Below are 13,521 nucleotides of genomic sequence, written 5' to 3'. Positions count from 1 at the left end.
CCACGACACTCTCTCCTCTCTGTGAACATGGTTCATGCGTCCCACTGCTGCCTCTTCCAGTGTCCACTGCTTCCTCTTCCAGTGTCCTCTGTACAAATCGCCTAGCTCAGATCCCACACCCTCCTCAGCCCGGCCATGGCCACGTAGACCGCCTCGTCAGTGCGCATCGTCCGGCTGCCCTGGCCCGGCAGCACGTTAACCCAGTGGTCGAACAGCTGCCTCGTGCCCTGGCCACCGATGCCCATCTCGTACAGCTGGGAATCGTTGTAGGCGGCGTGCTCGATGCCCTTGGGCCCGCCAAAGACGATGAGCAGGTGCTTGAATTTTGCCGTCTTCTTGAGGTCGGGGAAGGCGCGGTTCACAGAGTCGCCACGCTCCGACGTGCCGATGCTCAGATCGTAGCCGCCCTCGTGGGGGGACTCTTCGAAGACGGCCGACAAGGAAGCGGCGCGGCGCACCGTGTAGCCCCAGTAGTAGCCTCCCTCTTCGCGCGGGGCGGCCGGGTGGACGGCCTCGGCGGGGCCGTTGTCGCCCTCGGGCAAATGGACGGTGACGCGGGTCTTCGGGGGCACCTCGTCCTTGAGGTGGACGGGCGCGCGGTTGCCAATGTCGACGAGGGTGCCCTTGGCGTTGGGGGCCATGGCCTCGAGGGTTACGCCCTCGCGGTACGGCAGGGCGATGTCGATGGGGTTCGGGTGGTGAGGCATGTCGAGGCCTGGCAGGAGACCGGCGAGTCGCAGGTTGGGGTGGATGGGGAAGAGAGCCTTGCGCATAAAGGGCGGTGCCTCCAGGTAGGAGAGAACGTGTGTCAGGAAGTGGCAGGGGTCGACGTCGGCTGTGATGGAGGACTCGCTGTCGTTCCTGTGGGAGGATCGCGAGTTGTGGCCGCCGTGGGAGCGATTGTCGCGGCGGTCCTTTTTATGCGGCAGGGGCTGTTCCTGGTAGCCCTCGTTCGTGAGAGGAGGCAGATCGTTGTAGACGACAACCTCGTCGACGTTGAAGATGGCCAGGGCGCGGGCGATGCGGCCGGGGGCGGTCATGCGCTGGTCGAGGGTCTTGTAGCTGATTTCTTGTTAGAGACTGTGTGCTGTGCCCAGACGGAATTCCTCCTACTCTGCGACGATGCTGCCGGGGATGGCCACCGATATTGTCCAGTCACGACCTCCCTCAATGGGGTGAAATCTGGCCGCAGCCCTCGGGGGGTCTCGGTTGGGAGGGGCCTCGTCATCGTGGCCGAGCTTCCTGCGCTGTTGCTTGTTAGATGGTTGTATGAGTTGTCGATGGAAGCGTCACTGGCCTTTTCTGGATGATCTGGGCGAGACATGGCAATGTGTGAAAGACAAAGCAACGAGGTGAAGTCCGACAAAATGAGGCTATCGAGAAGGCCTAGCAAGAGCAGCAGCGGCAGCACCTTCTCAAACCGAAAAGCAAAAGTTTCTGGTCCCGCAATTGTGGACTCGATGCACGTATGCGGCAGAACGCCTTATCAGCAACACCACCTACCCAATTCGGGCTTATCTTCCCCAGTCCCTCCCGAAGGCGACCGGGGAGCTGTGCCTAGGCCAGGTCCACTTCATTCTCCCGCCCCAATGGAACGATCACGCCAATGTCCAGGCTGGCCTCCATCATCCATCTGCTGCCTTCATCAACCGCATCCTCCGCGCCTCGATTCGCATTGCCCCTTCTCTTCTCTTTTCCCCCTCCTCAGGATCTCCGACAATTGCCTTGTGGTCCTCACGAAAAACACACGCGCACAGCCCATCATGAGCGGCCTCATCAGCATCCAGTCGCCGTCACAATGGCAGGACGTTCTGAACAGCACCAACGTTGTCGTCGCAGACTGTACGTCGCAATCCCTAGCACAATCCCCCCCCCCCCCACCTTGATGCTCCCGGTGATCTTTTGCTGACCAAACGCAGTCTACGCCGACTGGTGTGGCCCCTGCAATGCCATTGCGCCGCACTTTGAGAAGATGGCCAACGAGTATTCCAAGCCGAAAAAGGCCGCCTTCTGCAAGATCAACGTCGACACGCAGTCGACCATTTCGCGCGCCCACGGCGTCAGCGCCATGCCGACCTTTATCATCTTCCACGCCGGCAAGCCCATCGAGACGATCCGCGGCGCCAACCCGCCGGCCCTCGCCACCGCCGTCGCCAACGCCATGAAGCTGCCCGACAAGACCAAGGCCGGCGGCGCCTCCTTCGGCACCCCCGGCCGCACGCTCGGCGGCCAGGGCGTCGGCGTCGGCGCGGCAGCCGGCAGCGGAGGCCTGCCGCCGTCGCGGCCCTACAACTCGGGCTTCGACGTCGTCTCGATCCTGCGCCACCTCTTCACGATCGCGGCCCTTTACGTCGTCACGCTCGTTGCAGTGCGTTATTACCTCTTCGGCGTGCCCGAGGCCGGGTTCTGGTCCATGTTCACGGATTGGTTGCCTAACTGGGCCTCTATAGATCGATCCCTTGCAAGCCGCCGAAAAGTCGAGCTTTAACCTCGTGAACCCGCCCGCTAGAGATGCCGCCCGTGGTGCCGGTCCCGGCGGAAAGGCGAGGGCGCCGCCAGCGCGGCCCTCGGCCTTCAGGACGCTGGCTGACCTGGGCAAGGATGAGTAGGGGTCGAAGGCTGCGACCCCTGGGGCCAAGAGGCTTGCAATCAAGTTCGAGGCGCGAGGCTCGAAGCTTGAGCCCCCAGACAGGTAAGTAATGGACTGAGGGGTAGACGATAGAACTGCTGCCCACGTGAATGATACCAGGTTTTTGCTGCTGTTGAAGACCGTGACTGTGATGATTCTGGCTCAACTTATGTTCCACATTTCTGGTGTCATAAAAGCAGCGCATGTCGGATGGCCACCCAGACACTTGCCAGACTCGAGGGACCCTCCTTGACGGACTGAGGCTGTCAAGGTCGTCAAGGCTGTCTACTGGCAAAAGGCAGGGTCCGGCTTAGTGCAGATCACCCAATCATGTACCTCACATTGACAATGGCCCCACCTAAATTCTGGTCCTTCTCGAGACGCAGATCTGAGCTTCTGCAATCGAGCTTTGCCTTTTGCCTCTCCTTTTCCATTCCCTTCATCATCACTCGCTCACGGTCATCATGTCGAAAATGTTGGCTGCTGGCAGCCTCAGGAAAGCTTGCCCCAGCTGCAGGGCCCGACTGACACCCTGGACTGGACACACTGTCGCGACGACAACTTTCTCAAACAGGGGAGTGTGCTTGGCGCCGCAACGAATCCTCCCATCACGGACGACGATATCTGCTTCGGCATTTCGATCGTTTGCCACAACCTACCGAACCCTCGACAACCAACAGCCATCGCTTGCATCCGAACAACCAGCCGACAAACACGCTTCGCCTGAAAACGCCGGACACGAGGGCCCTGCCGACATTGAGCAGATCGTGCAGGAGGCCAAGCAACGGTTCAGGGACACCCTGCCCAAAGGCTACCTCAACGAGGAGGAATACAACCACTACGTGCGACTCTTCGGCCCGCCCCTGCGCGAGACGACACCTGAAGATGTCGGTATTCCGTACGGCAAGTTCGCCGCCAAGCCCAAGCCCAGGCAGGACCAAGACAGCCCCGTCCTGCTGCGCCAGGCGGCAGATGGCGATCTCGAAGAAGTGGACTACTCGACCGAACGCCAGTCTGCCGAGGAGGCTGCTCTTCTCGATAGCGAGGTAGAGCACGAGCACGAGCATGAACTCACGGATGACCAGCACGACTACATCAATGCAACCGCGAGGAACCAGCGCGAATACGATGCGCTCGTCATGCTGCAGAAGGACTTTGAAGCGGCAAGATTGAGGTCACAGAAAGAGGAGGAAGCATCACAGGCAGAGTTTGAGCGGCGCACGGCCGCAGAGGCGGGAAGAGACGAACACGCAGAGGCTCTCGAACAACTGCGGCAAGAGGATAGGAGGCTGCGCGACGAACGGACGGAGGAGTCGAGGGCGGCGCTCGCCGAGATGCAGGCTGCTTCCCGAGCGGCCGAGGCCCAGGCGCGTGAGGAGGCCGGCGACTGGGATGATGGCGAGTTTGTCGGCATGCGAACCCACCCGTACACCCAAGAAGGCCGGTTCGCCACGAGCCCCAAGACGCTGCCGTTGCCGACTGCTGCATTCAACGACCCGATTACGCAACTTCTCGACAGGACACACGTCAAACATATCAGGTTGGCTGCCGAGGCGGCGCTGGGAGGTGGAGGTCTGCCCAACTCGCCGGCGACCCCGGCGTCCAAGAGGTCTGTCCCGCAGCTAGGCGTCGGTCTGCAGGCAGCGCAGCCCAAAATGTCGCAGATTGACGCCGACGCTTTCATCGCCACGGTCTTGCCACCGTCTTACGCCTCGGCCATGAGCACCCTGACCGAAGTCCGCAAGCGCCTCGGCACTGAGTGGATCCGCAAGCTGCTGAAGCAGGAGGGCGGACCCCGAATCCTCGACGCCGGCTCGGGCGGCGCGAGTCTCGCAGCGTGGCAAGATGTGGCGCAAGCCGAATGGGATGTCATGCGCGAGAGCAAGGAGGTCAGGGGCTGGGTGCCACCGGGCAAGAAGACGGTCATTGTGGGCTCCGACACGCTGCGGCATCGTGTCTCGACGTTCCTCGACGACACGACGTTCCTGCCGAGGCTCCCCGACTATGTGCACTCGCACGACAATGTGCACAAGCACATTGACGCGCCGCAGGTGCCGCAGCAGAGGAAGGTGTACGACGTCATCGTGGCGTCGTACGTGCTCCTCGGCGTCAAGGAGGGACACCGTCGCACGGCCGTGCTGAACCAGCTCTGGTCGCTGCTGTCGCCCGAAGGCGGCGTGCTCATATTCATCGAAAAGGCGCACCCGCGCGGCTTCGAGGCCGTCGCCGACGTACGCGACCGGCTCATCAACGAGTACCTGCAGACGCCGGTCGACTCGGCGGAGGAGCCGACCATCACGGACGCGCAGGACGCCGGGTACCGGGCGCCCAAGGAGCCGGGCATGATCGTGGCGCCGTGCACGAACCACAAGACGTGCCCGATGTACGCGGTCAAGGGGCAGAGCACCGGGCGCAAGGATTTCTGCTCGTTCCAGCAGCGCTTCACGCGGCCGCGGTTTCTGCAGCAGATCCTCGAGGCCAAGCACCGCAACGACGACGACGTGCAGTTCAGCTACGTGGCGATCCAGCGCGGCGGCGCGCCGGCGGCGAACCTCCTCGTCGGCCGCGAGGCGACGGAGCGGGCGTTTGCCGGGTACGAGGAGGCGACGCGCGCGCCCAACATGCTGTCGCTGCCGCGGCAGATCCTGCCGCCGCTGAAGCGCAAGGGCCACGTGCAGCTCGAGGTGTGCACGCCGTCGGGGCGCATCGAGCGGTGGACGGTGCCGCGGAGCCGGGGCAAGCAGGCGTACCACGACGCGCGCAAGGCGGCGTGGGGCGACCTGTGGGCGCTCGGCGCCAAGGTGCGGGCCGAGCGGGCGGTGCGGCTGGGACGGCCGGCGGCGGCGGACGACGGCGGCGTGCGGGCGCAGAAGGCGCGGGCCAAAGCGTCGAACAAGGTCGACAAGATCAACATGGAGTACGACGAGACGGGCGTCACGGGCATCAAGGAGGGGGGCCGGTCGAGGCCCGAGAGGCGCACCAAGGGGGGCCGGCTGCCGCCGCGCAAGACGGCGATGCAGGCGCTGCTCGGCGAGGACTGAGGGTTTCGGGACGAGACGAGGCTTGTAAAAATATGTGTACATCACGGACATGGCGCGGGATAGAATACTGCATGTACATCTAGCATGGACGGGCGATAGGCTGAGTAATGCCACTTTGATACCTCGATGATAGTGTTGATATGACACAGCATAGCTTGTCACAGTGAGGTCATTTTTAAAAATATGAGCGACGGCCCGGAGATGAAGGAATAGATAATCTTTGCATAATATTTTGCAACGACTGCAGGAGTAATCATAGAAGAAGACGAATCGCCGTGGAAGTATGATTATGTGTTCATGAGTTTGGTGATGAACATTGAAACGGGCGGCAGCATGTACCGACGCGGGGGACGCCCGCCACTGTATCTTAGGGCGGTTAGCACTGCATCTTAGGGCAGTTAGTGGAGATGCGGGGGTTATCATGGGGCATGATTAGGGAAGTGCCTTAGGTAAGGTACTATGGGCTGTGACACGGAATCTGGTAGTTTGGTATTCTAATTGTTCCTACCTTCTTAGGTGCCTTATCCAATTCTCTGGTCATATCTCTGATAGATCGAGCGTCTGGTATCTAGTGAAGAGATGCAAGGTCCGGATAGGAGATGCATCAACTGTTGGGAACCCATGATAACATGACAGCCAGATAAGCTGACAACCAAGACAACCCAACTTGAGAGCCAGATAAGCGTCAGTGGCAAGCAAAACATCTCCGTGTGCGCTCCGAGGGGACCCATAAAAGCGGTGCTGATTGGGCGGATAGAGGCCCGGCCATCGGGATTGCGTGATTCGGTAGCGCGAAAATTGATGGGCAAATGCCGACGCCGTGATTGGTCAGTGGCCGACACCGGCGAGCAAACGGAGATGGCCCCATCGCGCCTGCCACTGACTGATACGGCCGCAAGCAGCTTATCGCTTTTTGCCTTTGGGAGGCTGAGAGATATCGACAACTTTCCACCATGCGTCAAAGGCCATCTCTCTTCTGAGCCCTTGCTGGATCTTGGATCGTTGCCTCTCCTGCCTGTGGACTGCCTCTCCTGCCTGTGGACTGCCTCTCCTGCGGACTGTCTCTCCTGTGGACTGCCTCTCCTGTGGACTGCCTCTCCTGTGGACTGCCTCCTGCTCGCAGACTGCCGACTCTCCACCATGTCCCTCCTCGCAGCCCTCAACTGCACGGGCAATGTCCACCTGATCATCGGCACGAACCCTCTGGCCGCCTCACGATGTGGCCAGTCGGTGGCTGCCGGTGCAAAGGCTCTCCTCATCGCCCCTGACACGGAAGACCTTCACTACGGCCTCGCCAAGCGCATTGATGCTGGCGAGGTGACCTGGCACAAGAAGGCCTTTGAGGACAGCGATCTCTTCTCCCTCGGCCGTGACGAGGTTGACCATGTTGTCGATGCCGTCTTCATCACCTCGGGCCCGAGAGACCCTCAAGGTGAGTTCTCACCCATGTTTCAGCTCACTTCGACATGAGTACCATGTACTGACAGACGACAGCATCACACATTTCAGCTCTCTGCAAACGCAACCGCATCCCTGTCAACGTGGTGGACGCCCCCCACCTCTGCACCCTCTCCCTCCTGTCCGTCCACACGGATGGACCCCTTCAGATCGGTGTCACGACGAATGGCCGTGGCTGCAAGCTCGCCTCGAGGATACGTCGCGAGGTCGCTGCCGCGCTGCCGCCCGACCTAGGCTCCGCCTGTGCGCGCCTCGGCGATGCTCGTCGTCGCATCCAGCAAGAAGACCAACACGCACACAGCCAGACCGATGTCGATGCCGACGCGGATGACTCGGTCGACCAGACGGCCTCCTTCAACAAGCTCGTCATCGAAGCCGACCTCGAAGCCGCCAAGACGCGTAGGATGCGCTGGCTGAGCCAGGTCTGCGAGTACTGGCCCCTCAAGCGCCTCGCCGCCATCACCGACGCCGACGTCGCCACCGTCCTCGAGTCGTACGCCAACCTGTCTGCCCTCCTCCCCGACGCCCCTCTGCCCCCGCTCACCGCCCCGCCCGCCGCCGCCGCCGCCGGTCGCCCCGCCGTCGGCAAGATCATTCTCGCCGGCAGCGGGCCAGGCCACCCCGACCTCCTGACACGCGCGACACACAAGGCGATCCTCACGGCCGACCTCATCCTCGCCGACAAGCTGGTGCCGGCGCCTGTGCTGGACCTCATCCCGCGGCGCACACCGGTGCGCATCGCGCGCAAGTTCCCCGGCAACGCCGACGCCGCGCAAGACGAGCTGCACGCGCTGGCCTTGGCGGCCGCCCGCGACGAGGGCAAGACGGTGCTGCGTCTGAAGCAGGGCGATCCGTTCCTCTACGGCCGCGGCGGCGAGGAGGTCGCCTTCTTCCGCGCCCACGGCCTCGGCGCCCGCGTCGTCGTCCTGCCGGGCGTCACGTCGGCCCTGAGCGCGCCCCTCTTTGCCGGCATACCCGTCACGCAGCGCGACGTGGCCGACCAGGTCCTAGTCTGCACGGGCACCGGCAAGAAGGGCAAGGCGCCCGTGCCGCCCGAGTACCTCGAGGCCCGCACCGTCGTGTTCCTCATGGCGCTGCACCGCATCAGCGGCCTCGTCAACGAGCTGACGGCGCCGCTCGAGGGCGAGGGCGAGGGCGAGGGCGAGGGCGAGGGCATGCGCAAGTTGTGGCCGCGCAGCACGCCGTGCGCTGTCATTGAGAGGGCGAGCTGTCCCGATCAGAGGGTCATCCGGACGACGCTCGGCGTCGTGGCCGAGGCCATCGAGGCCGAGGGCAGCCGGCCGCCGGGGCTGCTGGTCGTAGGCAGGGCGTGTGAGGCGCTGTATACCCCCGAGAAGGGCAGGGCGTGGGTTGTCGAAGATGGGTTCCGGGGCATGGACTCTGACGATGTCGTGGCGCTCCCTTAGATGTATTGGTATGATTTGGTGCTTGGACGGTAGACTGGGTAGACGGCAGCATAGCGAGGCACACTACCATGATTTACTTGTTCAACCAGGTAGCTAGAATCTACTTTTTCCCTTGGACTTGACCTTTGGATGTGCAGAGCTTATGTGGCATGTTGGTCAAAAACACGTGCATCTCACGATGGCTCTGCGAATTGCAGCCTCTCGACACATGGAATCGTACGGAGATCTGGTTACGCCATGGGGTGCATCGGCATGTCAGACGTATTTTGAGTAAATCTTGGAACAATCTTGGAATAATCTTGGAATAGATATTGATAAAATAATCAAACTCATGATGATCACAAATGCATACCAGGAACGGACCCTCCTTCATGTCCCCATCAGGAGACGTCAAAGTACCCCGCCTTCTGCACCTGCCTCAACATGACACGACGCTACTTCTCCGTCGTCGTCCATCCTCTCTCTTCCACCGTCTGCTGACCGACAACATCGACCCAGAAAGCTCCCGCATCTCTCTCGTCCCGCAGTCCATCCCATCCATGTCCCTGCTGCATCGCCTTCATTCGTGGTCCCACGACAGACGCGAACGCCGGCGTCGCAGCGACGCCAACGAACTCACGCCCATCCCCATCCGCTCATCCTCAAACCGCCAAGATGAATCCATCCCGCCCATCCTGCCGCCATCAGCAATCCGCCGCCCCTTGACGCCGTCGTCTTCTCCGGGAGCAACAGAGAGCGCCCCGTCTTTTGCAGCCCAGTCCTCCCCGTTCTTCACCCTTCCCTTTGAGCTGCGCCGTCAAATCTTCCTCTACGCCTTTGGCCGCCAGACCCTCCACATCGACCTCGCCTTTCGCCGCCCCTTTGCCCCGGCGCCCTTGACGACGCCCGAGAAGGAGCGGCCCCACGCTCACATATTCTGCGATCACATGTATTTTCACTCCGGCCAGGGCTTCCGCCGCATCACCGTCGACAAGAGCAGCCCGAAGGCCTGGCGATGGTTCGGCTGCGTCTGCCATGCGAGGGCCGCCCATGTCGGGTCCTTTGACCCCTCACTGACCGAAGTTGTGGATCTGTCTACGGATGGCTGTCTCACGGGGCGGACGGACTGTGACGCCTGGCCCGGGGAGTGGCCCGGTCGGTGCTTCGTTGGCGTCATGGGCTGGCTGCTGTCCTGTCGGCAGGCGTACGTAGGCCCTTATTTTTCTTACTCTCTTTGGTGAGGGTGAGCAGTGGTTGCAGTGGTGGCTGACGAGGTACAGATACGTCGAAGGCGTGCATGTTCTCTACAGCACCAACATCATCCACATCTCCTCCAACCTGCTCATACAGCGGCCCGATGCCTTCCTGCCCGCCCAGCGCCTCGCCCAGATCACATCGCTCAGGTTCCGCTGGTACTTTAAGGAAGGCCACGAGAACGCCGCCGACGACGCTGCCCTGTCCAACATGGCGCAGAGCAGCTTTAGCCGCTCCTACCTGCCGCCGTCGTCCCTGCGCGGCCCCGTATGTCCTGCACTAAAGTACCTGCTCATCTCCCTCGAAGGCGACTTCATGGGCCTCTACGCCAAGCGCGACGGTGAGCGCCGCGTCCCCTTTGACAGCCCGAGGGAGGGCGCGCAGGCCATGCGGGAGAAACTGCAGCCGGCCCTCGACGAGGTCGTCCAGCGGTTTGCCACTCCAGCGACGGAGTGCGTCGTGGCCATCCCGTGGTCGTCGTACGAGACGTGGTGCCTGCTGGGAGGAGATGTTGGGCAGCCTCGGCAAACATCAAGGGCAAGTTGGCGCGTCGTGCCTCGGGTCTCCTTTGGATTCGATGCTCCGTCGCTGGCGAATACCGCGCCCTGAGCTCAGCCGCTGTCTCTTATTGTCTACATCCGATCAAGCCTACGTCTGCAAAAGCCTCCTCTGATCCCAAGTGGAACAGAACTGGCATGAAGCCGATGCTCGTGCTACAGGAGACCCCATTCACCAAACCAGCACAACCATGACTCGGCCCCATCAACCCCGAAACGAAAGTGGGAACCCAACACCGACAAGGCAAAAAAAAAAAAAAACACCGCAGCCACGCGTTGAGAAAATTCTGTCTCGACCCACGAATCTGTCGCATCAGTCATGAGCCGCAATCCGAACCCTTCTTCCAACAACAAGCAACCTGCCTGCCCGGCTAGCTCAATCGGTAGAGCGTGAGACTCTTAATCTCAAGGTTGGGGGTTCGAGCCCCCCGTTGGGCTCAATTCCTGACGCATCTCGAAAGAGAACTTCACTTTTTACTTTTTGCCGTCTGCGAGTGCTCGTCGGATCAGCACCCTGTGGCAACAAGGTCACGCCATATGCACGATGAGAGTCAATCTGACAGCAAAAAGTAACCCCCACAAAGGGATCCTGCCATGGGTACTTTAACTTTTGTCTGGTTATGCCTGAATCGGTCATGTGTCTGCAACTTTACATGTACAGCACACCCTAAGCTGCCAACACGTTGGCACCCTGGTCGGGACCATCACCGGATGAGCTGGTCTCGCCATCGGTGACCCCAAGCGCTCGTCGCAGGGCAGCGACGCTCCTCGCCAGCAGGTCATCGACGTACGCAGGCTCGTAGTACGCTTCATTGTACGCGCCGTGCAACACCAGCTCGCCCCTGAACGTCCACATGAGGAACTGCACCATTGGACCCTGCAGCGTGTTTGCGATCTTGAAGTCCTCCACCTCCCAATCGCCATGCCGCACCTTGATGTAGTCATCCACGATGCCCAACGCCGTGTACCATGGCGCGTTGCCCGAACTCACACCCGCGAGCGCTGCCTCGACAAAGACGTCGGTCGATGCTGGCAGGGCCTCCAACACGTTCTCGGCGTCTCGGTGCTTGATCCCGCCCCTATACCGATCCGACAGCTCCTTCGCTGCCACGTCAAAGGTTTCCTCGCTCAGAGAAACCGTGTACGGCATGACGACGAAGTAGCAGGCCGCCATGGCCCTGGCGGCAGCGAACTCGTCGGGGAAGTACCGCCGGCAGTCAAAGTTGGCGAGCCCGGCCCAGGTGTCCCCGGCCGTGCCCTCAACCTCGCGCTGCACCTCCTGCACGGCGATGCCCGCCGCAATCTGCAGCGCCGCCGTGACGGTGACATTTCTCGCCCTGCACGCCGCGAAGACGGCGCTGCTCTCGGCTTTGCTGAGGCGCAGTGCGCGACGCCCAAAGCCGGCGGGCGGTCTCGTCAAATCGGCAACCGGCGTCTTGATGGGTCTGGCGGTCGACGCGCGGGCCAGGACCTCGGGCACGGCCGCCTTGGCCTCGTCCGATGCCGTCTCGGGAATACCGATCAGGGCGTCAAGAGACGGCGGCAGGTTGGGCAGCAGCGTCTCGGCTGAAAGGATGACGTTCTGCGGGTCGGCGAGAGCGTCAAAAAAGGCGTTCCAGAAGAGGAGCGTGCCGCGGCCGTCCATGAAGGCGTGGTTGATCTGCAGCGTGAGCTCACGGGCGGCGGGGCAGTAGATGAGGGTTGCGACGCGGCGGTTGACGGCTGTGCGGTAGACGTCGTCTGCCGTCTTGTCGGGCCAGATGAGGAAGGTCTCGTCGAGCCAGGCGGTGAGGGCCGCGGCATTGGCGGGGAGCTCAATCATCTTCGTCGCCGCGTCGTCGTCGTGGGTCGCTGCGATCTGAGGCACGTCGCGGCGGGCTTGGAGCCAGGCCTTCTTCAGGGCGGCGGTCGTCTCGCCGGCGGTGAGGCCATTGTGGTTGGCAAACCGCACGGTGCTCGTGAGGATCCAATCTGACGGCTGGCCGATGGCGCCGCGGATACGGCTGTAGAAGCCTTCGATGACGGCACGCTTCTGGCGAAAGGTGGTCGGCGAGACCTGTTCCCACGACGTCTCCATCTATGGTGATGTAGCGACGATGAAAAGTGACGAGTCAAGCAGGGCGGGGATGCCAGAGAGGATGGAGTCAGGATCGTGGGGGGATGCAGGCGGAGAAATTGGGGGCAGATGGAGATGACGAGGCGCATGAGATGATGCGTCTCTGGCGCGGGCTTTGGCGCTTCATAAGGCTGGTAGCGGCCTCGTCCGACAGTCCGTGCTATCCACTCTTCGACTCCATTCGCATCCGTTGTTCGGATGCGCTCGGTGGTTGTGACCGAGCGACGGGGCTTAAAGTCTTGGATCCGGGGAGGGCGGATGTCGGGGAGATCAATTGACTCTTGATCCTGCGGGTGACGTTCCTCCCTGGAAGTGAATCAAGGGCTGTGTCACGGCCTCAATTAGTGGCAAGCAAACACGTCATGTTGTATGAAGCAGACTCTCGACAGTCTCTCACTACAAGGCATGCAAGATTTGTCGTGGTAAAGGTATTATTCATCTGCTCAAGCGAGGAGCATTCCCAATCATTTACACGAGAAGCAACATTTCCTTTCTCCGAAGCAAGGCTATCACCACCTCCCTCCAGGAAAAAAGACCATCGTTCACAAGACCTCTCGGCCAGACGACTCAAACGACCACAAAGCACCGTGACCCCGGCCCCGACTCTAAGGCGCAGTAGGCGTCACGACAGTCGGCGTAAACACGGCACAGTCGTTGCCCGCGACATCCACCGTGACCTGCGCGCGCTCGTCATGCCCGTCGAGGCACGCGCCGCCGCTCGCGACGACATTGGCGCCCGTGAAGCCGACGAGCTCGACGCCGCCGCCCTCGGCGGCGCAGTCCTCGGCGCGAAAGTGCGTGCCGTTGAAGCCGACGCAGGCCTGCACGCCGACGAGGTCCGGGCGGAACCCGGCGCTGAAGGCGCGCTGGACGACGAGCACGGGGGTGCCGTTTTGCGTCGACGGCGTCACCTGTCTGTCGGCGGCCTCGTTGACGCAGGCTGCGTTGACGATTTCGCCTGGTCGCGTTAGTCTGGGAGCTCGAGATGCTGTGCTTGACGAGATGCTGCGCTTGACGAGATGCTGCGCTTGACGAGATGCAACGCTTGACGAGATGCTGT

At 61.8% G+C, this 13,521-nt stretch overlaps 7 protein-coding genes and 1 non-coding gene across 8 annotated transcripts in view; 5 read left to right on the top strand and 3 right to left on the bottom strand.

Moving 5' to 3' along the window:
• Nucleotides 1-101: 101 nt before the first annotated feature.
• VDAG_02813 (deoxyribose-phosphate aldolase) lies at nt 102-1,228 on the bottom strand (the record flags this gene model as incomplete). Its single annotated transcript, XM_009653466.1, has 2 exons — nt 102-1,062; nt 1,122-1,228. The coding sequence occupies 2 exons, from the start codon at nt 1,226-1,228 to the stop codon at nt 102-104; spliced, it is 1,068 nt and encodes a 355-aa protein (XP_009651761.1).
• A 535-nt stretch (nt 1,229-1,763) lies between these two features.
• On the top strand, nt 1,764-2,609 carry VDAG_02812 (thioredoxin; the record flags this gene model as incomplete). The annotated part of the gene is made up of 3 exons (XM_009653465.1): nt 1,764-1,842; nt 1,920-2,368; nt 2,451-2,609. 3 exons carry the CDS (start codon nt 1,764-1,766, stop codon nt 2,607-2,609), a joined length of 687 nt encoding a protein of 228 aa, XP_009651760.1.
• A 484-nt stretch (nt 2,610-3,093) lies between these two features.
• VDAG_02811 (37S ribosomal protein Rsm22) lies at nt 3,094-5,670 on the top strand (the record flags this gene model as incomplete). Its single annotated transcript, XM_009653464.1, has 1 exon — nt 3,094-5,670. One exon carries the CDS (start codon nt 3,094-3,096, stop codon nt 5,668-5,670), a length of 2,577 nt encoding a protein of 858 aa, XP_009651759.1.
• Nucleotides 5,671-6,810: 1,140 nt separating this feature from the next.
• On the top strand, nt 6,811-8,670 carry VDAG_02810 (uroporphyrinogen-III C-methyltransferase; the record flags this gene model as incomplete). Its single annotated transcript, XM_009653463.1, has 2 exons — nt 6,811-7,102; nt 7,165-8,670. The coding sequence occupies 2 exons, from the start codon at nt 6,811-6,813 to the stop codon at nt 8,553-8,555; spliced, it is 1,683 nt and encodes a 560-aa protein (XP_009651758.1). The 3' UTR covers nt 8,556-8,670.
• Nucleotides 8,671-9,094: 424 nt separating this feature from the next.
• VDAG_02809 (uncharacterized protein) lies at nt 9,095-10,397 on the top strand (the record flags this gene model as incomplete). The annotated part of the gene is made up of 2 exons (XM_009653462.1): nt 9,095-9,738; nt 9,815-10,397. 2 exons carry the CDS (start codon nt 9,095-9,097, stop codon nt 10,395-10,397), a joined length of 1,227 nt encoding a protein of 408 aa, XP_009651757.1.
• Nucleotides 10,398-10,710: 313 nt separating this feature from the next.
• VDAG_20100 lies at nt 10,711-10,783 on the top strand. Its single transcript has one exon. It is a non-coding gene; the product is annotated as a tRNA-Lys (tRNA).
• Nucleotides 10,784-11,012: 229 nt separating this feature from the next.
• On the bottom strand, nt 11,013-12,422 carry VDAG_02808 (uncharacterized protein; the record flags this gene model as incomplete). Its single annotated transcript, XM_009653461.1, has 1 exon — nt 11,013-12,422. The coding sequence occupies one exon, from the start codon at nt 12,420-12,422 to the stop codon at nt 11,013-11,015; it is 1,410 nt and encodes a 469-aa protein (XP_009651756.1).
• A 644-nt stretch (nt 12,423-13,066) lies between these two features.
• The window catches only part of VDAG_02807 (uncharacterized protein), a gene marked incomplete at both ends in the record, with an annotated part of 990 nt that continues 535 nt past the window's right edge, over nt 13,067-13,521 (bottom strand). The window contains one exon of the mRNA XM_009653460.1: nt 13,067-13,433. Within this exon, the coding sequence (XP_009651755.1) occupies nt 13,067-13,433 (367 nt within the window). The remainder of the gene's footprint in view (nt 13,434-13,521) is intronic.

This window comes from Verticillium dahliae, genomic scaffold, assembly GCF_000150675.1.
Source record: "Verticillium dahliae VdLs.17 supercont1.4 genomic scaffold, whole genome shotgun sequence".
Classification (NCBI taxonomy): domain Eukaryota; kingdom Fungi; phylum Ascomycota; class Sordariomycetes; order Glomerellales; family Plectosphaerellaceae; genus Verticillium; species Verticillium dahliae.
This window is presented reverse-complemented; position numbering and strand designations above follow the sequence as displayed.